The 23842-nt window shown below is 43.0% G+C and overlaps 1 protein-coding gene across 1 annotated transcript in view; it reads right to left on the bottom strand.

Moving 5' to 3' along the window:
• Positions 1–22944, bottom strand: part of LOC110496423 (ubiquitin-conjugating enzyme E2 E2) — a 51644-nt gene extending 28700 nt beyond the window's left edge. Inside the window, exons 1-3 of the mRNA XM_036952992.1 lie at positions 22772–22944; positions 21222–21425; positions 17624–17674 (exon numbers count right to left, since the gene is read on the bottom strand). Coding sequence (XP_036808887.1) covers positions 17624–17674; positions 21222–21418 — 248 coding nt within the window. The 5' untranslated portion in view covers positions 21419–21425; positions 22772–22944. The remainder of the gene's footprint in view (positions 1–17623; positions 17675–21221; positions 21426–22771) is intronic.
• Between the last annotated feature and the right edge of the window lie 898 nt (positions 22945–23842).

Raw genomic sequence — 23842 nt, 5'->3', positions numbered from 1 at the left:
GCCAACCCGGATGTCCTAGCCATGTCTGAATCCTGGCTTAGGAAGACCACCAAAAACCATGAAATGTCCATCCCTAACTATAAAATTTTCCGACAAGATAGAACTGCCAAAGGGGGCGGAGTTTCAATCTACTGCAGAGATAGCCTGCAGAGTTCTGTCTTACTATCCAGGTCTGTGCCCAAACAATTTGAGCTTCTACTTTTAAAAATCCACCTTTCCAGAAACAAGTTGTGTTTGTGCTGTTAGGTGACCTAAACTGTGACATGCTTAACTTCTTCGGGCTAGGGGGCAGTATTCGGAAGTTTGGATGAATGAGATGCCCAAAGTAAACTGCCTGTTACTCAGGCCCAGATGCTAGGATAAGCATATAATTGGTAATATTGGATAGAAAACACCCTAAAGTTTCCAAAACTGTTAAAATAATCTCTGAGTATAACAGAACTGATATGGCAGGCAAAAACCTGAGGACAATCAACCCAGAATTTTTTTTCAGCTCACCCTTGATTACTCTGGCTTTCAATGGGAATATAAAAGGAATACCTACCAGATTGCAGTTCCTAGGGCTTCCACTAGATGTCAACAGTCTTTAGAAAGAGTTTAAGGCTTGTTTTTAAAAAAAAATGAGCTAGAATTTGTAGTTTTAGTAAGTGGCTCCCATTTTGGCTGTAGTGTTTGTGGCGTGTTCCGGTGAGTGCACGTACTTCATTATTTATCTCCGGTAATGGTCTCCGGTATTACATTTTATCATTTATTTACATATTAGGGTACCTGAGGATTGATTAGACACATTGTTTGATATGTTTTGGAAGACTTTATTGGTAACTTACGGGATTCATTTGTATTCATTTTGAACGAGGGAAACCGGTGGATTAGAGTCGAGCGCCAATGAAATACTTTTTGGGGATATAAAGAAGGACTGTATCGAACAAAATGACTATTTGTTATGTAGCTTGGACCCTTGTGATTGCAACCAGATGAAGATCTTCAAAAGGTAAGTGATTTATTTTAATCGCATTTTTGACTTTCGTGACGTCTCTGCTTGGTTGGAAAATGTATGTATGTAATGCTTTTGTGTGCGGGGCGCTGTCCTCAGATAATTGCATGGTGTGCTTTCGCCATAAAGCCTTTTTGAAATCTGACACTGCGGCTGGATTAACAAGAAGTTAACCTCTCTAGGGTAGGGGGCAGCATTCGGAATTTTGGATGAAAAGCATGCCCAAATTAAACCGCCTGCTACTCGGGCCCAGAAGACAAGATATGCATATAACTGGTAGATTTGGATAGAAAAAACTAAAGTTTCCAAAACTGTTAAAATAGTGTATGTGAGTATAACAGAACTGATTTGACAGGCGAAAACCTGAGAAGTCCATTCAGGAAGTATTTAAAAAAAATATATATATATATATATATATATTTTTTTTTTTTGTAGTTTTCTATTCAATCCATTACAGTATCCATTGATTTAGGACTCAATTTGCAGTTCCTATGCCTTCCACTAGATGTCAAGTCTTTAGAAATTGTTTCAGGCTTGTATTCTTATAAATGAGGGAGTAAGACCAGTCTGAATGAGTGGACCCTGACGTGTCACAGAGCTTTTTCATGCGCAATCCCGAGAGTGCATTTCTTGTTTACCTTTTATATTGATGATGTTATTGTCCAGTTGAAATATTATAGATCATTCAGGCTAAAAAAACAACCTGAGGATTGAATATAAACATGGTTTGATATGTTTCTATGAACTTTACGGTACAATTTGGATTTGACTGCGTATGAGCCTGTGGATTACTGAAGAAAATATGCGAAAATATGGGCTAGGTATGTTCTGGAAAAGCATTTTATGAATCTGACACCGTGGTTGGATTAACAAGAAGTTCATCTTTAAACCTATGTAAAATATGTTTTGTGTTCTGAATTTTTTTAATGAGCCTTTCTGTATTTGAATTTGGCGTTCTGCAATCTCACTGGATGTTGGCCAGATCACATACCCTAGAGAGGTTAAGCTTTTAAATGATGTATGCCACTTGTATTTTTATGAATGTTTATATTACAATTTCTGTCATTTGAATTTCACGCTCTGCAATTTCACCGGATGTTGTCGAGGTGAGACGCTAGCGTCCCAATGATCCGTAAGAAGTTAACACCCCGGCCATCCTACAATCTAAGCTTGATGCCCTTAAGCTCACACAAATTATCAATGAATCTACCAGGTACAACCTCAAATCCATAAACACAGGCACCCTCATAGATACCATCCTAAACAACCAGCCCTCCAAATACACATCTGCTGTCTTCACCAGGATCTCAGCGATCACTGCCTCATTGTTTGTGCCTGTAATGGGTCTGTGGTCAAACGACCGCCCCTCAATTATGTCAAACGCTCCCTAAAACACTTCAGCGAGCAGGCCTTTCTAATCGACCTGGCCGGGGTATCCTGGAATGATATTGACCTCATCCAGTCAGTAGAGGATGCCTGGTTATTCCTTAAAAGTGCTTTCTCCACCATCTTAAATAAGCATGCTCCATTCAAAAAAAATGTAGAACCAGGAACAGATATAGCCCTTGGTTCACACCAGACCTGACTACCCTTGATCAGCACAAAAACATCCTGTGGCACACTGCATTCGCATCACATAGCCCCCGTGATATGCAACTTTTCAGGGAAGTTAGGAACCAATATACACAGGCAGTTAGGAAAGCTAAGGCTAGCTTTTTCAAACAGAAATTTGCATCCTCTACTTTCTGGCTACCCGGATAAAGCACTAAATAAACTTCAGTTAGTGCTAAATACGGCTGCTAGAATCCTGACTAGAACCAAAAAATGTCATCATATTACTCCAGTGCTAGCCTCCCTACACTGGCTTCCTGTCAAGGCAAGGGCTGATTTCAAGGTTTTACTGCTAACCTACAAAGCATTACATGGGCTTGCTCCTACCGATCTCTCTGATTTGGTCCTGCCGTACATACCTACACGTACGCTACGGTCACAAGACGCAGGCCTCCTAATTGTCCCTAGAATTTCTAAGCAAACAACTGGAGGCAGGGCTTTCTCCTATAGAGCTCCATTTTTATGGAATGATCTGCCTAAGAGATGCAAACTCGGTCTCAACCTTTAAGTCTTTACTGAAGACTCATCTCTTCAGTGGGTCATATGATTGAGTGTAGTCTGGCCCAGGAGTGGGAAATGAACGGAAAGGCTCTGGAGCAACGAACCGCCCTTGCTGTCTCTGCCTGGCTGGTTCCCCTCTTTCCACTGGGATTCTCTGCCTCTAACCCTATTACAGGGGCTGAGTCACTGGCTTACTGGGGCTCTTTCACCGTCCCTAGGAGGGGTGCGTCACTTGAGTGGGTTGAGTCACTTATGTGATCTTCCTGTCTGGGTTGGCACCCCCCTTGGGTTGTGCCGTGGAGGAGATCTTTGTGGGATATACTCAGCCTTGTCTCAGGATGGTAAGTTGGTGGTTGAAGATATCCCTCTAGTGGTGTGGGGGCTGTGCTTTGGCAAAGTGGGTGGGGTTATATCCTTCCTGTTTGGCCCTGTCCGGGGGTGTCCTCGGATGGGGCCACAGTGTCTCCTGACCCCTCCTGTCTCAGCCTACAGTATTTATGCTGCAGTAGTTTATGTGTCGGGGGCTAGGGTCAGTTTGTTATATCTGGAGTACTTCTCATGTCCTATTCGGTGTCCTGTGTGAATTTAAGTGTGCTCTCTCTAATTCTCTTTCTTTCTCTCTCTCGGAGGACCTGAGCCCTAGGACCATGCCTCAGGACTACCTGACATGATGACTCCTTGCTGTCCCCAGTCCACCTGGCCGTGCTGCTGCTCCAGTTTCAACTGTTCTGCCTTATTATTATTGGACCATGCTGGTAATTTATGAACATTTGAACATCTTGGCCATGTTCTGTTATAATCTCCACCCGGCACAGCCAGAAGAGGACTGGCCACCCCACATAGCCTCGTTCCTCTCTAGGTTTCTTCCTAGGTTTTGGCCTTTCTAGGGAGTTTTTCCTAGCCACCGCGCTTCTACACCTGCATTGCTTGCTGTTTGGGGTTTTAGGCTGGGTTTCTGTACAGCACTTTAGGATATCAGCCGATGTACGAAGGGCTATATAAATAAATTTGATTTGATCCTGTAGCAAACTCCAAAAAGTTCTGGGACACTGTAAAGTCCATGGAGAATAAGAGCACCTCCTCCCAGCTGCCCACTGCACTGAGGCTAGGAAACACTGTCACCACCGATAAATCTACGATAATTGAGAATTTCAATAAGCATTTTTCTACAGCTAGCCATGCTTTCCACCTGGCTACCCCTACCCCGGTCAACTGCCCGGCACCCCCCACAGCAACTCGCCCAAGCTTCCCACATTTCTCCTTCGCCCAAATCCAGATAGCGGAGATTCTGAAAGAGCTGCAAAAATTGTTGCAACCCCTATTATTAGCCTGTTCAACCTATCTTTCGTATTATCTGACATTCCCAAAGATTGGAAAGCTCCTGCGATCATCCCCCTCTTCAAAAGGGGGAGACATACTAGACCCAAACTGCTACAGACCAATATCCATCCTACCCTACCTTTCTAAGGTCTTCGAAAGCCAAGTTAACAAACAGATCACTGACCATTTCGAATCCTACTGTACCTTCTTCGCAATGCAATCTGGTTTCAGAGCTGGTCATGGGTGCACCTCAGCCACGCTCAAGGTCCTAAACGATATCATAACCACCATCGATAAGATGCAGCCGTATTCATCGACCTGGCCAAGGCTTTCGACTCTGTCAATCACCACATTCTTATCGGCAGACTAAACAGTCTTGGTTTCTTAAAGGACTGCCTCGCCTGGTTCACCAACTACTTCTCTGATAGAGTTCAGCGTGTCAAATCGGAGGGTCTGTGGTCTGAACCTCTGGCAGTCTCTATGGGGGTGCCACAGGGTTCAATTCTCAGACCGGCTCTCTTCTCTGTATACATTAATGATGTCGCTCTTGCTGCTGGTGAGTCTCTGATCCACCTCTACGCAGACGACACCATTCAATATACTTCTGGCCCTTCTTTGGACACTGTGTTAACCTGTTGTAACTATGGGGGCGCTATTTCATTATTGGATAAAAAAAAACGTTCCCGTTTTAAGCACAATATTTTGTCACGAAAAGATGCTCGACTATGCATATAATTGACAGCTTTGGAAAGAAAACAGTCTGACGTTTCCAAATCTGCAAAGATATTGTCTGTGAGTGCCCCAGAACTGATGCTACAGGCGAAACCAAAATGAAACTTCAAACAGGAAGTGAGCAAAAATTCTGAGGCGCTGTTTTCCATTGTCTCCTTATATGGCTGTGAATGCGACAGGAATGAGCTTAGACTTTCTGCCGTTTCCCCAAGGTGTCGGCAGCATTGTGACGTATTTGTAGGCATATCATTGGAAGATTGACCATAAGAGACTACATTTGTCCTGCGTCGAAATTGGTGCGCAAACGCCAGGTGCAAGTATTTTTCCATTTGATAGAGAGAAGAAACCAGGCTTCCACAAACGATATATCATCGAAGAGATATGTGAAAAACACCTTGAGGATTGATTCTAAACAACGTTTGCCATGTTTCAGTTGATATTATGGAGTTAATTTGGAAAAAAGTTAGGCGTTTTGATGACTGAATTTTCGTTTTTTTTTGGTAACCAAACGTGATGTACAAAACGGAGCGATTTCTAATACACAAAGAATCTTTTTGGAAAAACTGAACATTTGCTATCTAACTGAGTGTCCTCATTGAAAACATCTGAAGTTCTTCAAAGGTAAATTATTTTATTTGAATGCTATTCTTGTTTTTGTGAAATTGTTGCACGTTGAATGCTACGCTAAATGCTACGCTAGCTATCAATACTGTTACACAAATGCTTGTTTTGCTATGGTTGAAAAGCATATTTTGAAAATCTGAGATGACAGTGTTGTTAACAAAAGGCTAAGCTTGAGAGCTAGCATATTTATTTAATTTCATTTGCGATTTTCATGAATAGTTAACGTTGCGTTATGGTAATGAGCTTGAGGCTATAAATAGGATCCCGGATCCGGGTTTGCTCGTCGCAACTGGTTTTAACTAACCTCCAGACGAGCTTCAATGCCATACACCTCTCCTTCCGTTGCCTCCAACTGCTCTTAAATGCGAGTAAAACTAAATGCATGCTCTTCAACCGATTGCTGCCCGCACCTGCCCGCCCGTCCAGCATCACTACTCTGGAAGGTTCTGACTTAGAATATGTGGACAACTACAAATACCTAGGTGTCTGGTTTTAGGGAGCATTTGACAGTGATGAGGGGTGGTCGTTTGACTGCAGACCCATTATGGATGCAGGCAATGAGGCAGTGATCGCTGAAATCTTGGTTGAAAACAGCAGAGGTGTATTTGGAGGGCAGGTTGGTTTGGATGATATCTATGAGGGTGCCTGTGTTTACAGATTTGGGGTTGTACCTGGTAGGTTCATTGTACCTGGTAGGTTCAGCTATGATCCCTTATTAATGTTAAATCCACTTCAATGAGTGTAAATAAAGGGGAGGAAACGGGTTAAATAATGATTTTTTTAAGCCTTGAGACGTGGATTGTGTGTGTACGCCATTCAGAGGGTGAATGGGCAAGACAAAAGATGTGCCTTTGAACGGGGTATGATAGTATGTGCCAGGCTCAACGGTTTGATTGTGTCAAGAACTGCAACGCTCCTGGGTTGTTCACGCTCAAGTTTCCCGTGTGTATCAAGAATGGTCCACCATCCAAAGGACATCCAGCCAACTTGACACAACTGTGGGAAGCAATGGAGTCAACATGGACCAACATCTCTGTGGAATGCCTGGACAACTTAGGGCTGTTCAGAGGGCAAAAGAGGGTGCAACACAATATTAGGAAGGTGTTCCTTATGTTTTGTACCTTCGGTGTATATTATCATCAACAAGATGATAACATTCCCATCTGAATGCTCATATCTGATTATGTCTGAAACCGGGAGACTGATGTAAGTCAATTACACTGCAAAGGAATTTGAGGCATGTATTAGTCAATCACACACTACCACCGCCCTGAAAATCAGTGTGGAATGAGATATTTTCTCCTTCTGTAGTTCTCGGTTACGGTATGCCTCAATGCTTTCTATTCCACTTCATCACTTACCACTAGTGTTCATTTAGAATTGATTACTCTGGAACAACACACAATGTTCCTGGGATTATGGATGGAGGGAGAGAGAGAGAGAGCAATCCTCCAGGGGATCCACATTGTTTCCTTCTGCCAAAGGGGATTCTTATCAAAACACTGCCAGGACCACCATGAAAGGAAATGGTAATTAACACACACACACACACACACACACACACACACACACACACACACACACGGTATTTACATAGACTTGCAGAGCGCTTGTCACATTCAATTAATTACTCTCTGCTCGGGTGACAAACTTGATTAAACAAGAGAAAATATCCCCATAACATCCCATAATATCATCCACTTCTTGCATGCTTGGCTTGCTTCCTTTCAACATATCAAATCTAATTTTATTTGTCACATGCGCCGAATACAACACCTTACAGTGAATTACAAGCCCTTAACCAACAATGCTTTAAGAAGTAAAAGAAGAAAAGTAACAAATAATTAACAGTACTGGTACAAGTCAATGTGCGGGGGCACCGGTTAGTTGAGGTATGAGGTCATATGTACATGTTGGTAGAGTTTAAAGTGACTATGCATAGATAATAAACAGAGTAGCAGCAGCATAAAAGAGGGGTCTGGGTAGCCCTTTGATTAGCTGTTCAGGAGTCTTATGGCTTGGGGGTAGAAGCTGTTAAGAAGCCTTTTGGACCTAGACATGGTGCTCCGGTACCACTTGCCGTGCAGTAGCAGAGAGAACAGTCTATGACTAGGGTGGCTGGAGTCTTTGACCATTTTTAGGGCCTCACTCTGACACCGCCTGGTATAGAAGTCCTGGATGGCAGGAAGCTTTGCCCCAGTGATGTACTGGGACGTACGCACTACCCTTTGTAGTGCCTTGCAGTCGGAGGCTGAGCAATTGCCATACCAGGCAGTAATGCAACCAGTCCGGATTCTCTCGATGGTGCAGCTGTAGAATCTTTTGAGGATGAGGACCCATGCCAAATCTTTTCAACCTATGAGGGGCAATAGGTTTTGTCGTGCCCCCCTCATGACTGTCTTAGTGTGTTTGGATTATAATAGTTTGCTGGTGATGTGGACACCAAGGAACTTGAAGCGCTCAACCTGCTCCACTACAGCCCCGTCAATGACAATAGGGGCGAGCTCTGTCCTTTTTTTCCTGTAGTCCACAATCATCTCCTTTGTCTTGATCACGTTGAGGGAGAGGTTGTTGTCCTGGCACCACACGGCCAGGTCTCCGACCTCCTCCCTATAGGCTGTCTCATCATTGTTGTTGATCAGGCCTACCACTGTTGTGTCATTGGCAAACTTAATGATGGTGTTGGGAGTCGTACCTGGCAATGCAGTCATGAGTGAACGGAGTACAGGAGGGGACTGAGCACGCACCCCTGAGAGCCCCCGTGTTAAATCAGCGTGGCGGATGTGTTGTTACCTACCCTTACCACCTGGGGGCGGCTCATCAGGAAGTCCAGGATCCAGTTGCAGAGGGAGGTGTTTAGTCCCAGGGTCCTTAGCTTAGTGATGAGCTTTGAGGGCACTATGGTGTTGAACACTGAGCTGTAGTCAATGAATAGCATTCTCACATAGGTGTTGCTTTTGTCCTGGTGGGGAAGGGCAGTTTGGAGTGCAATAGCGATTGCATCCTCTGTAGATCTGTTGGGGCAATACACAAATTGTATTGTGGTCTAGGGTTTCTGGGATAATGGTGTTGATGTGAGCCATGACTTGCCTTTCAAAGCACTTAATGGCTACAGACATGAGTGCTACACGTTGGTAGTCATTTAGGAAGGTTACCTTAGTGTTCTTGGGCACAGGGACTATGGTGGTCTGCTTGAAACATGTTGGTATTACAGACTCCGTCAGGGACAGGTTGAAAATGTCAGTGAAGACACTTGCCAGTTGGTCAGTGCATACTCGGAGTACACTTCCTGGTAATCCGTCTGGCCCTGCATCCTTGTGAATGTTGACCTGTTTAAAAGGTCTTACTTACATCGGCTACTGAGAGCGTGATCACACAGTCGTCCAAAACAGCTGATGCTCTCATGCATGCTTCACTGTTACTTGCCTCAAAGTGAGCATAGAAGTAATTTAGCTTGTCTGGTAGGCTCGCGTCACTGGGCAGCTCGCGGCTGTGCTTCCCTTTGTAGTCTAATAGTTTGCAAGCCCTGACACATCCGGCGAGCATCGGTGCCGGTGTAGTACGATTCAATCTTAGTCCTGTGTTGGACAAGGCTAATTGCCAAATACATTCTTTAAAATGAGACACGTTTTGTTGAAAGTTAGAATGTTTTATTTTCTCAAGGGGGAAGTATCACGACTCCCTCTCCTCTCTTTAAAATAGGGATGAAAAACAGACCGAGAGGGGGAGGAAGAGAAAGAGAGAGCGAGGAAGGGAGAGTGATAGTTGTGTTTTATTGAAATGAGGAGGAACAGAAGTGGTTCGCTGCAGAAGGAGAAGGATGGAGAAAAAATAAAGAGAAGCTAACGAGCGTCAGTGTCCACTCCTCACATATGATGCCTCTTACCCTTCCTGTCCTCCTTTACAGTGAGTATTAATACTGTTGTCACATCAATTAGTCACGTATGTAAGGACAGGCAGAACACACAGCCTTTGATAAACAGTTGGTGGATGTTTCTACCTGTTGCTCTATAAAAAGGAACACAGTACAAACCAAGAAGGGAATTAGCCTCGTATCTTTGAATCAGTGGTGGTTGGTGACATTTGGGATGAGGGAGGACAATATATTGTTTTTTTAGGAGCATGGCCATATTTCTATTACAGAATATTGGATGACAGTCATTCACATTCCATTCACCCAGCTCAAATGTAACATCAATAGGTTTAGGCTACTACACGATACTCTAATTTTCCCTATACCCATCATGAGGTTGCTACAACCTAACCTATGAATGAAAGTTTACAATGTAACTAGGTGCAGAAGTCAAGAGAATTTTGAGTAATCAAGGTGACAGTGACACATTCAATACTGCCTTGTACACTCTTGCCTAAATCTAGCTGATCTACAATGTAATTATTAGTCCAGCAGTTGCAAACAAGAGGTTTGGATAAATTCAGGTATGTTTATCCCCGTTTCGCTCCGTTTGTTTCGTTTAACAAACATTTTTCAACAGAATCGGTGGAACGAATACAACCCTGATCACACGCAAACACAGTTCACTATCATAGCAGTCACATAAAAGGGGCAGCAGGGTAACCTAGTGGTTAGAGCGTTGGACTAGTAACCGAAAGGTTGCAAGTTCAAATCCCCAAGCTGACAAGGTAAAAATCTGTCGTTCTGCCCCTGAACAAGCAGTTAACCCACTGTTCCTAAGCCGTCATTGAAAATAAGAATTTGTTCTTAACTGACTTGCCTAGTTAAATAAAAGGTTAAAAAATAAAAATACAATGAGCAAATTTATCATGCTGTTTGTACAATTCCCTTCTCAAATCTATGCTCTCACCTTTACTCTTCGCTTGTGGACTTCAGTGCCCGCTACAATCCTAGTCAGCAAGCAGTTACACCGCCGGGCCCCGGGGGCAATAAATTAATAAAACCAAAAGCTTACCTTGACTTGGAAGAGCCATAGCCAGCTAGCTAACATAGCATCCCTCTCTGCTTTAGCCTGGTGTTTGAATAGGCTTAACTAGCTAGATGTATTCACTAGCTAAGTGAAAAATAATAAAATACAAAATATAGCCTCTCGCTTCTACTTTTAAATAATTACATTTGTTCAAAACTCTTCAACTATTGGTCTTTCTCTCTCCTTTTTACATTTTAAGCACTGCAGTGCTGGCTAGCTGTAGCTTATGCCTTCAGTACTATATTCATTCTCTGACCCTGATTGGGTGGACAACATGTCAGTTCATGCTGCAAGAGCTCTGATAACTTCCGCAGGATGTCCTCCAACCTGTCATAATTACTGTGTAAGTCTATGGAAGAGGGTGAGAACAATGAGCCTCCAAGGTTTTGTATTGAAGTTAATGTACCCAGAGGAGGACGGAAGCCAGCTGTCCTCCAGCTACACCATGGTGCTACCCTACAGAATGCTGTTAAGGCTACTCTAGACCTTCATTTCAAAACAGTGTGTTTTAATCAATTATTTGGTGACATGAATATATTTTGTATAGTTTTATTTGAAAATAATTATTTCTTCAATGTTTCACTATTTCTATTTTTAACCTCTAGCACTTAGCCATCCGGGATCGTGAATACAGCCTCAAGCTCATTACCATAACGCAACGTTAACTATTCATGAAAATCGCAAATTAAATAAATATGCTAGCTCTCAAGCTTAGCCTTTTGTTAACAACACTGTCATCTCAGATTTTCAAAATATGCTTCTCAACCATAGGAAAACAATAATTTGTGTAACAGTAGCTAGCTAGCGTAGCATTTAGCGTTAGCGTTAGCATTCAGCAAGCAACATTTTCACAAAAACCAGAAAAGCATTCAAATAAAATAATTTACCTTTGAAGAACTTCAGATGTTTTCAATGAGGAGACTCTGTTAGATAGCAAATGTTCAGTTTTTCCTGAAAGATTGTTTGTTTAGGAGAAATCGCTCCGTTTGGTGCGTCACGTTTGGCTACCAAAAAAAACAGAAAATCCAGTCATCAAAACGCCAAACTTTTTTCCAAATTAACTCCATAATATCGACTGAAACATGGCAAACGTTGTTTAGAATCAATCCTCAAGGTGTTTTTCACATATCTCTTCGATGATATATCGTTCGTGGAAGTGTGCTTTCTCTCCTGAATCCCAGGAGAAAATGCCCGCACCTGAAGATTACGCACCAATTTAGACAAAGGACACCGGGCGGACCCCTGGAAAATGTAGTCTCATATGGCCAATCTTCCAATGATATGCCTACAAATACGTCACAATGCTGCAGACATCTTGAAGAAACGACAGAAAGGGCAGGCTCGTTCGTGGTGCATTCACAGCCATATAAGGAGACAATGGAAAACAGAGCTTCAGAAATTCTGCTCATTTCCTGTTTGAAGTTTCATCTTGGTTTCGCCTGTAGCATGAGTTCTGTGGCACTCACAGATAATATCTTTGCAGTTTTGGAAACGTCAGACTGTTTTCTTTCCAAAGCTGTCAATTATATGCATAGTCGAGCATCTTTTCGTGACAAAATATTGCGCTTAAAACATGCTCGTTTTTTTAACGAATAATGAAATAGCACCCCATAGACTCAACTGGTTAAGACATTCACTTAGGGACATTGTCCTCCTCTTCCACCTCCGAGGAGCCTCCATTGCTTCTAATGTGTTGTGTAGGCTACCATAAATTATCCTTATGGTGTATTGCAGCCATATACACTAAAAAAGTATGTGGACACCCCTTAAAATGAGTGGATTCGGCTATTTCAGCCACACCAGTTGCTGACAGGTGTATAACATCAAGCACACAGCTATGCAATCTCCATAGAAAAAGAATGGCCCGTACTGAAGACCTCAGTGACTTTCAACTCCTTTCCAACAAGTCAGTTGGTCAAATTTCTTCCCTGCTAGAGCTACCCCGCTCAACTATAAAAGTGCTGTTAAAGTGAAGTGGAAATGTCTAAGAGCAACAACGGCGCCGCCGTGAACTGGTAAGCCACACAAGCTCACAGAACGGAACAGCCGAGTGCCTAAGCGCGTAAAAATGATCCGTCCTCGGTTGCAACACTCACTACCGAGTTCCACACTGCCTCTGGAAGCAACGTCAGCACAAGAACTGTTTGTCTGAAGCTTCACAAAATGGGTTTCCATGGCCGAGCAGAAGCACACAAGCCTGAGATCACCATGAGCAATGCCAAGCGTCGGCTGGAGTGGTGTAAAGTTCGCCGCCATTGGACTCTGGAGCAGTGGAAATGCGTTCTCTGGAGTGATGAATCACACTTCACCATCTGGCAGTCCGACGGAAGAATCTGGGTTTGGTGGATGCCAGGAGAACGCTACCTGCCCGAATGCATAGTGCCAACTGTTTGATGGAGGAGGAATAATGGTCTGTGGCTGTTTTTATGGTTCAGGCCCCTTAATTCCAGTGAAGGGAAATCTTAATGCAGCAGCATACAATGACATTCTAGACAATTCTGTGCTTCCAACTTTGTGGCAACAGTTTGGGGAAGGCCTTTTCCTGTTTCAGCATGACAATGCGAGGTCCATACAGAAATGGTTTGTCGAGATCAATGTGAAAGAACTTGACTGGGCCTGCACAGAGCCTTGACCTCGACCCCATCAAACAACTCTGGGATGAATTGGAACGCCGACTGTGCCCGACCTCACGAATGCTCTTGTGGCTGAATGGAAGCATGTCCCCGCAGCAATGTTCCAACATGTGGAAAGCCTTCCCAGAAGAGTGGAGGCTGTTATAGCAGCAAAGGAGGGGGACCAACTCCATATTAATGCCCATGATTTTGGAATGAGATGTTCTATGAGCAGGTGTCCACATAAACTACATGGCCAAAAGTATGAAAAATATTAAAATCACACATTGCTTTTATCTTACAAAATACACGTTGAAATGTTATATTGTTGTGTCGACTTTTACAAACCAAACACTAGAAAACCCCACATGGGTTTATAGAAGACATGGAGGGGAGCTTGGGCCTGTTTCTGTAAGAATGAACAAAACACCTCAAAAGGGATTCAATACAGAAATTTACAATTCAATTGTGTGAGAGCTCTTCCTCACAGTGCACTGTACTGAAAGATACTCCAGCAGTCTGTGGCCAATTCTTCACTCATCTCTCTCTCTCACACACACACACACCTCTCTGAGGTGACGAAATTGCCGCTGCCTGACGCTGAAGTGAATCCATTCGTCATGAAACTGCTTTCAGAGTGGACATCCTTCAAATAACAAATGTTCATACAAATGTAATATTCAATACAAATGTCTCCCCATGAAATCTATTTCCCCCCTCTCCCTTTGTTAGTGAATATAATAGCATGCTTCATTGAGATTATCCATAGCTGAGGCTGAGGGCTACACCTCACGCTAAGAGACGTATAACAAACACACTCTAACGAGGGAGAAATAGTTTTAATTGTGTTTTCAGTCATGAAGTTTATTTTCTCTCAATCACCCATACCCTCACCTTTCTCAGCTCATACAAACACTTCTCTCTCTCTCACACACACACACACTACTTCCCCAAGGCGTCAGTCTCTCCGACAACAAACGCTGACTCGCCAAAGACCCACATAATGAAAACACACAGAAACTCTTGATTGACAGGCGTGAATTTTAGCAACCCCCTACCACTATGACTTAGTGTAAAATCAACTATAATTGCTTAGCCAGTGTGTTTGTGGATTGAAAATGGTGAAAGAGTGCCTTTCCCAGCCGCGGGAGTCGGAGCAAATACAGCAGCGAGCAAGCAACATTACTAGATTGATCTTAGTAGTGAACACACTGGCCAATCACTTCTCTTTCTACTCTTGCTGTGACTCACAACTCAGACAGCTCTGATAGGTACACTATACACAGCACCAGTCCAAAGTTTGGATACACCTACTCATTCAAGGGTTTTTCTTTATTTGGACTATTTTCTACATTGTAGAATAATAGTGAAGACATCAAAACTATGAAGTAACACATATGGAATCATGTAGTTACCAAAGAAAGTGTTAAACAAATCAAAATAGATTTGATATTTGAGATTCTTCAAAGTTGCCACCCTTTGCCTTGACAGCTTTGCACACTCTTGGCATTCTCTCAACCAGCTTCATCAGGTAGTCACCTGGAATGCATTTCAATTAACAGGTGTGCCTTGTTAAGTTAAATAGTGGAATTTCTTTCCTTATTAATGCGTTTGTGCCAATCAGTTGTGTTGTGACAAAGTAGCAGGAGTATACAGAAGATGGCCCTATTTGGTAAAAGACCAAGTCCATATTATGGCAAGAACAGCTCAAATAAGCAAAGAGAAACGACAATCCATCATTACTTTAAGACATTAAACTTCCTATGGCTTGAAACCAGCTAACGGGATCGATATGACAACAGCCAGTGAAAGCGCAGGGCGTCAAATTCAAAACAACAGAAATCTCACAATTAAAATTCCTCAAACATAGAAGTATTTTACACCATTTTAAAGATAAAACCTGTTGTTAATCCCACCACAGTGTCCGATTTCAAAAAGGCTTTACGACGAAAGCACACCAAACGATTATATTAGGTCTGCACCTAGTCACAGAAAAACACAGCCATTTTTCCAGCCAAAGAGAGGAGTCACAAAAAGCAGAAATAGAGATAAAATTAAATCACTAACCTTTGATCTTCATCAGATGACACACATAGGACTTCATGTTACATAATACATGTATGTTTTGTTCGATAAAGTTCATATTTATATACAAAAATCTGAGTTTACATTGGCGCGTTACGTTCAGTAGTTCCAAAACATCCGGTGATTTTGCAGAGAGCCACATCAATTTACAGAAATACTCATAATAAACATTGCTAAAAGATACAACTATTATGCATGGATTATAGATACACTTCTCCTTAATGCAACCGCTGTGTCAGATTTAAAAAAAGCTTTACAGAAAAAGCACACCATGTAATAATCTGAGTAAAGCGCTCAGACAACAAATCAAGTCATACAGATATCCGCCATGTTGTGGAGTCAAAGATGTCAGAAATAACATTATAAATATTCACTTACCTTTGATCTTCATCAGAATGCACTCCCAGGAATCCCAGTTCCACAATAAATGTTTGATTTGTTCGATAACGTCCATCATTTATGTCCAAATACCTACTTTTGTTTGTGCGTTTAGCCCAGTAATCCAAATTCATGACGCACAGGCCAGACGAAAAGTCGAAATGTTACAGTAACAGTCCGTAGAAATGTCAAACGAAGTATAGAATCAATCTTTAGGATGTTTTTAACATACATCCGGAGAATTCCTGTGTCTTCAGAAATGCAATGGAACTCAAGTTAACTCTCACATGAACGCGCGTGACCAGCTCATGCCACTCTGCCAGACCACTGACTCATTCAGCTCCCATTCCCCCCCTCCTTCACAGTAGAAGCATCAAACGAGGTTCTAAAGACTATTGACATCTAGTGGAAGCCTTAGGAAATGCAATTTGACCCCATAGACATTGTATACTTGAGGCAAAGAGTTGAGGCAAAGAGTTGAAAAACTACAAACCTCCGATTTCCCACTTCCTAGTGGAAGTGCTATTTTTTTCTCAGGTTTTTGCCTGCCATATGAGTTCTGTTATACTCACAGACATCATTCAAACCGTTTTAGAAACTTAAGAGTGTTTTCTATCCAAATATACTAATAATATACATATATTAGCAACTGGGCATGAGTAGCAGGCAGTTTACTCTGGGCACCTCTGGGCACCTTATTCATCCAAGCTACTCAATACTGCCCCCAGCCATAAGAAGTTTTTAAGGTCAATGTGGAAAATTTCAAGAGCTTTTAAAGTTTCTTCAAGTGCCGTTGCAAAAACCATCAAGCGCTATGATGAAACTGGCTCTCATGAGGACCGCCACAGGAAAGGAAAACCCAGAGTTACCTCTGCTGTAGAGGATAAGTTCATTAGAGTTATCAGCCTCAGAAATTGCAGCCCAAATAAATGCTTCACAGAGTTCACGTAACAGATACATCTCAACATCAACTGTTCAGAGGAGACTGCGTGAATCAGGCCTCATGATCGAATTGCTGCAAAGAAACCACTACTAAAGGACACCAATAATAAGAAGAGACTTGCTTGGGCCAAGAAACACGAGCAATGGACATTAAACCAGTGGAAATCTGTCCTTTAGTCTGATGAGTCCAAATTGGACATTTTTGGTTCCAACCGCTACGTCTTTGTGAGACGCAGAGTCGGTGAATGGATGATCTCAGCATGTGTGGTTCCCACCGTGAAGCATGGAGGAGGAGGTGTGATAGTGTGGGAGTGCTTTGCTGGTGTCAGTGATTTATTTAGAATTCAAGGCACACTTAACTACCACAGCATTCTGCAGCGATACCCCATCCCATCTAGTTTGCGCTTAGTAGGACTATCATTTGTGTTTCAACAGGACAATGACCCAACACACCTCCAGGCTGTGTAAGGGCTATATGACCAAGAAGGAGAGTGATAAAGTGCTGCATCAGATGATCTGGCCTCCACAATCCCCTGACCTCAACCCAATTGAGATGGTTTGGGATGAGTTGGACTGCAGATTGAAGGAAAAGCATTCTAACAGACAGAGAAACCACATTGTAAATGCAGGCAGCACTACAATAAGGTTGCTATCTGTATACCATTCATCTGAGTGACTCAGCCAACATAGCACAGGCCCTTCACAATCCCCTTTCCTTCTATGCCATGCACAGCACAGACTGACAGAGTGCTTCAGGTGTCACAGACACATAAAACAGGCGGAACATGCTCATATACACGCACAGACCACTATAAAACAGGCGGAACAGGCTTACACACACGCACAGAGCGTCATAAAACAGACAATCAACAAGCTCCTACCTGCAGTTAGGTGGCGGGTCCAAGGTTATCTCAGCGAGCTCCTTCTGAATCCTGGGGAAAGAGATGGAACTTACATGTGGTGGAACACACACACACACACACAGATCATATACTGAGTGGACAAAACATTAAGAACACCTGGTCTTTTCATGACAGACTGACCAGGTGAAAGCTATGATCCCATATTGATGTCACTTGTTAAATCCACTTCAATCAGTGTAGAGGAAGGGGAGGAGACAGGTTAAAGAAGAGTGTTAAGCCTTGAGACATGGATGCTGTATGTGTGCCATTCAGAGGGTGAATGGGAAAGACAAAAGATTTAAGTGACTTTTGAATGGGGTATGGTAGAAGGGTGCTGGTTTGTGGCAGTTCTTGACACAAACCGTAGGAAGCATTGGAGTCAACATGGGCCAGCATCCCTGTAGAGCCCATGCCCCGACGAATTGAGGCTGTGTAATGCTATACACACGCGGAACAGACTAGCTAGTGTGTTATATAAAGTCTGCCAGTAAAATCAATCTGTAAGTGTACACACTGAATAACTCATTGATGTCCTAATGAGCGCCTAGAATTGTGATTGAATACAGGAATACGTCTTGTCAGACTATATCAACATAGGGACGCACTGTTGAATTCCTCACCTAGTTTCATGGGCAAGTGTAAATTGACATTGAGAGCAGACAGGCCTTGCTGTGTAAAGAGTCATATCTGCTTTCTGGACAAATACATGAGACAGATTGAGATAAGGATTTTAATGACTCAGGGTGAACTAAACATTTTGATTTAGTCCCTGTTGGAAGTATTTCTGGAAGAATACATAAATAAACAGTGGTTTAGTATAGTGAGTAGACGGGATCAGGGCAGGGATCATGTTTCACTGCCGTACACAGCACTGCTCATTACATAACTATGCCAATGATTTGCTCTGAGGATCCCAACAGGCAGGTGCAGTATTTTTTTTTTTTACAATCAGTTACTTCACCGTCCATTAAGGCTGCAATATTCCACTCACACGGAGCCAATACTGACAACAAGCTACTCTCCAAGGAGTTGGAACTGGTTCAGGGAACACAACCTAAATACGAACAACATTTTTATAGGGACAGAATCAGAACTGCGAGCGAAAGTGATCTATCCTGTTCCCGAAACAGAACGGCTATTTTAAAGGCATGGCAAAAGGTTAATAATGTTATTTTACGTACAGGGGTCTTATTTCCTGTCCCCCCCCCCAAAAAAACGCAACAAAGCGCGTGTAGGTTACAAGCCCCTCCCCCTCCAAAGCATAGGCTACTGTGGCTTACTGATGTAGAAATTCAATAATTAGGGAGAGATTTTTTTCATTAGAGAAGAATGAATTAACTTGTATCCTTAACTAACATTGAACTATAGTTATAACGTTTCACATTGGATTTATTAACTATAAAAAGGTACATTTTTATTTAAATTCTGGTAACACTTCACACACACACAAGCTAACTAGTTCTGGTGCACGTTAAGCCACCTCTCTGAGGTTCAAAGACACTTCAAAGTTCCTTCATAGAAGACGCTCCTCCTCGGTATAATTCTGTGGGCCTAATAAAGATAATACATGTCATAACAAGATGCCCAGCACTTCAAGCCTCCTCCTCCACCCTCTCTCGCTCGCTCGCTCACCACCCACAACATTTAAGTTGCATCTCGGGCCCTACACTTGTCTGTCCAATGCATGTAAACAACTAGTTATAGCTTGCCCGCTCCATAGCAAGCTGCTCTATCCGCACTGATTGGTGAAGTAATTTAATGTTGAGCTAAATGTTAAAGAAAATAGATTTCAGAGGTTTAAAAAGGAACAGAAAGGAACGATATAAACCGTCACTTTTTGGGGATTTGAACTGGTTCAGAACATAATTTTGCTGGTTCAGAACAGTGGAACGGAACCAAATGAATAATCATAACACTACAGATTGAGATATAATCCTGGTTCCGAATGTATTAAGTGTCTCAGAGTAGGAGTGCCGATCTAAATCCTAGTCTGAGACACTAAATACATACAGCCCCTGACCCTAAATCATCTATTCACAATGTTCACAACAACTGTTGACACTATCTGTTAGATGAGCCAAACAAACAGTCAGCTGTAGCCATGGTGGAGGACAACGACAAGCAGCCTTCCAACATCAGGAGACAGGGAAGTGTCACAACATCAGTAGAAATGGCACCCCACCACTCACCAGCACCACCGCTCAGAGCGGGAGAGAACCTCAGGTGGTCCTTTTGTTCATTTCACCTGTCATCCCTGTCGGCTCATTCCCTCGGTCCTCTCCAAATGCCACGCCATGGAGGAGTGCACACATTCACGCGCGCACACACACACACAGAGGAGTGCTGACAGGAAGGCACCACACCTCAGGGAGCGAGCGAGGGGAGGAAGAGTAGAACAAACGACAGCAGATCCCTTCCTCTCCTCTGTGTGCGCTTGTATTGATTATAAACTCTCTGGTTCATGATGAGAGGAGACTGTGGGTAAATCATTGTGCCCTACTATTCCTTACAGGCAGTGGGAAAACACTTCTTTCTGCAAGGGGCTGTATAACTGTAATACAATCACTGCGGTTATGGAGTAAGTCGTTCCCAGAATTGAATGCACAACACGCTCTAAATTTATCTACAGTATTTTCTCATGAGGTGGCACATTTTACGTGGTAAGGCGGCAGGCTGTTAAGAGCAGATGGAGGGAAGAATAAATGAGGGAATGAACGAGGGATTCCAGGGGGAAATGGACCAATTACAGAACATGCAGGCCTCCCTCTCTCACGGTCACTCATCCATGGGTTCTCTCTCTGACACAAACACTTTGTTTGTTTTTCTCTAATGTCCCTCAGACCATTGCATTTCAGAACCCATTGATGGTTATAATAAACCCACTGCTTCAAGGTACATCTAAGTCAATATAATCTCTGTATTATACTGCGTATGACATTTGTGGCTCGGAATGGAACACCTTCCTAGAGTCCGTTTTGCCCTCAGAACAGCCTCAATTCTTCGGGGCATGGACTCTACAAGGTGTTGAAAATATTCTACATGGATGCTGGCCCGTGTTGACTCCAATGCTTCCCACAGTTGTGTCAAGTTGGCTGGTGGACCATTCTTGATACACATGGTAAACTGTTGAGTGTGAAAAACCCAGCAGCGTTACAGCTCTTGACACAAACCGGTGCGCCTGGCACCTAATACCATATCCCATTCAAAAGGCACTTAAATAGTTTGTCTCGCCCATTCACCCTCTGAATGGCACACATACACAATCCATGTCTCAAATCCTTCTTTAACCCGTCTCCTCCCCTTCATCTACACTGATTGAAGTGGATTTAACAAGTGATGTCAATAAAGGATCATAGCTTTCACCTGGTCAGTCTGTCATGGAAAGAGCAGGTGTTCTTAATGTGTTGTACATTCAGTATATTGGATAGTCCATTGTTGAGCTTGAGCTGTTTTCCAAAGAAATTCCACAAAAACCATAAATGCACTACATGCATATTGTATATGACCAAGACCGTCAAGGACACTTCATTACACAATCTACCTGAACAGAATAGAATAGAGAGAATTGCAGATCTACCTCTTGGCGCTGGTGGAGAGCTTGGCAGCAGTCTTGCTGGATATCTTGGCCTCTTTCTTCTTGGGCGTTGTCTGATCCCTCTCCTGACCCTGCTCCTGAACCGGAGGGGCCACCTCTCTCTGCTCCACGTCCCAGCTTCCCCCACTGGTGTTGGGACTGTCGTCCGGCCTTGAGCTGGGCTGCACCTCACTGGACATCCTGGCTCTGACACACACACACACACACACACACACACACATCAGTCAAGGGTTTGGGGTTTTCCTACACACCTGCCTAAAGCTACAGCAGTCGAAGGTGAGAATACTATTGGTTCTGTGGTTGTCCTTCAATCTTTAGCTATTCTGATAGAAGTACGGTATTAAAAACCAAACCACCAGAGACAGCCAGCCAGCTACAGCCAACAGAATGAAATACTGTTCTCCTCCCAGCTCTCAGGTCTTTTAAAGGTCATTATAGTAAGGAAGGCAGGTTCCTTGTCCTTATGGACCAGCTCACACTACAGCCTATATAATCAAAGCTCCTTCTACAAGGTCGCATTGAGGAAATGTAATTTCCCAACATACCATATGAGCCCTCAAGGTGAAGCAGTGTATTTTGAACATTCGCAGAATGAGAAGTAGTTGTTTGGGTAAATGAGGGTTGTGTGCAGTGTGTCTATGGGGGGGGGGGGGGGGGGGGGGGGCTACTGTAAAGGAGCAGATGGTTGCTGAAATGAGCATCACATTCCAGAAAGAGCATAATAACAGATCTTCAAATTATTGCAAAGTGCAGTTCTACCACACACACTTTGGTCATGAACATTCAAGATCCATTGGGCAACATTCTACACACAGATTGGATACATGACATTTTTTTTTCTGATACAGAGATTGGTGGTTTCTACTGAGGCAATTTAGGAATGTTTTTATTTGACTAAGCATGCAAAACATGATCTTCTAGAAAACATTGTTTATATTCTATGACCCCCCCCCCCCCCCCCCTCCAATGATGATATCTTCTTCTCCCAGGCCATCGGCTCTTTAAACACTTTCAGTGTTCTCCTTTTATACCTAGACGGTGATGATAAAATCTGCTAAAAAAAAAAAAGTAACAAATCCCGTGTTGCATTGGTCTCACAGTCATTCATACGGACGAGCACATTTCTTTTGTGTGTAAATAATCCCCGTTGTCACGTAGGGCTGTCAGAATAACTGATCCACTAGGTCTACTGCTGGGGGAGCAGCCGTCATATCGCGTGCACTCCACATAATTGAGAAGGCCTAAAAAAATAACACCCTAACGGTAATCGGAGAGCCCTCATGTGCCCTCATAGCCTCAACATAAACACAACACAAAACGTTCGAAGCAGCTTGAGTGAAATATTAGCTGTGAAGCTTTCCCACATCAAGAAGACCCGTCTCCGCACAAAAGACACCGAACACCCCACAACCACCATCCCCCCCCCCCCCCCCCCCCTCTCCCCATGAGGATATCGTTCTTCTCCCGGGCCATCGACTCTTTAAACGTTACTTTCAATGTGCAGTTGTTACAATGTTTCAGAAAGAGATTACCTTCCAAATAGTTGGACGGTCGATGCAAACAATCTTCTATCAACCCCTGAAGTAGGCTATATCCCGTGTGTTGAAGTAGGCTATATGCCGTGTGTTGCTCGGCCGTTCTATTCGATCTGTTTCTCCGTTCGCTTTCGTTATCCGCTCAGACTGGCTGCGAGAGAATGAGACAACCGGACCGCCTCTGAGCGCGCGCTCTCTTTTTTTACACAGTGAGTACACGAGTGCGCGCAACCAAGTGTGTGTGTATTGGGCTTTTCAAATCGGGTAACAAGCATTGGCAGTAGAGGGTTAACGGTTAACCAACCTAACAATATATAATGAATAGGCTAATGTCCTTTTGATGTGTTAGGGTATTTTTCCTTTATTTGCAAAGTTCAAGAAAAGTTCACAGAAAACTCTATCAGACGAGCTAGGGAAGATAGTGGATGTGGTTTCAATACAGAATTGTTTTTCTTTCAAAATAATTCATAGAAATATTGTCGATAGACCTACAGTGCATTCGGAAAGAATTCAGACCCCTTCCCATTTTCCACCTTTTGTTACGTTACAGCCTTATTCTAAAATGTATCAAATAAAACATTTTCCTCATCAATAGCCACACAATAGCCCACAATGACAAAGCGGAAACATGTTTTTAGAAAATTTAGCAAATGTATCGAAAAATCAAAAACAGAATTACTTATTTACATAAGTATTCAGACCCTTTGCTATGAGACTTGAAATTGAGCTCAGGTGCATTCTGTTTCCATTGATCAGTTTCTACAAATTGTCTGGAGTCCACCTGTGGTAAATTCAATTGATTGGATATGATTTGGAAAGGCAACCGCCTATATTAAGTCCCACTGTTGACAATGCATATCAGAGCAAAAACCAAGCCATGAAGTCGAATGAATTGTACGTAGAGCTCCGAGACAGGATTGTGTCGAGGCACAGATCTGGGGAAGGGTACCAAAACATTTCTGTAACATTGAAGGTCCCCAAGAACACAGTGACCTCCATCATTCTTAAATGGAAGAAGTTTGGAGCCACCAAGACTCTTCCTAGAGCTGGCCACATGGCCAAACTGAG

Source organism: Oncorhynchus mykiss, chromosome 18 (genome assembly GCF_013265735.2).
Source record: "Oncorhynchus mykiss isolate Arlee chromosome 18, USDA_OmykA_1.1, whole genome shotgun sequence".
In the NCBI taxonomy this organism is placed as follows: domain Eukaryota; kingdom Metazoa; phylum Chordata; class Actinopteri; order Salmoniformes; family Salmonidae; genus Oncorhynchus; species Oncorhynchus mykiss.
Note: the sequence above shows the minus strand (reverse complement) of the source record. Positions and strands in the feature narration are given on the sequence as shown.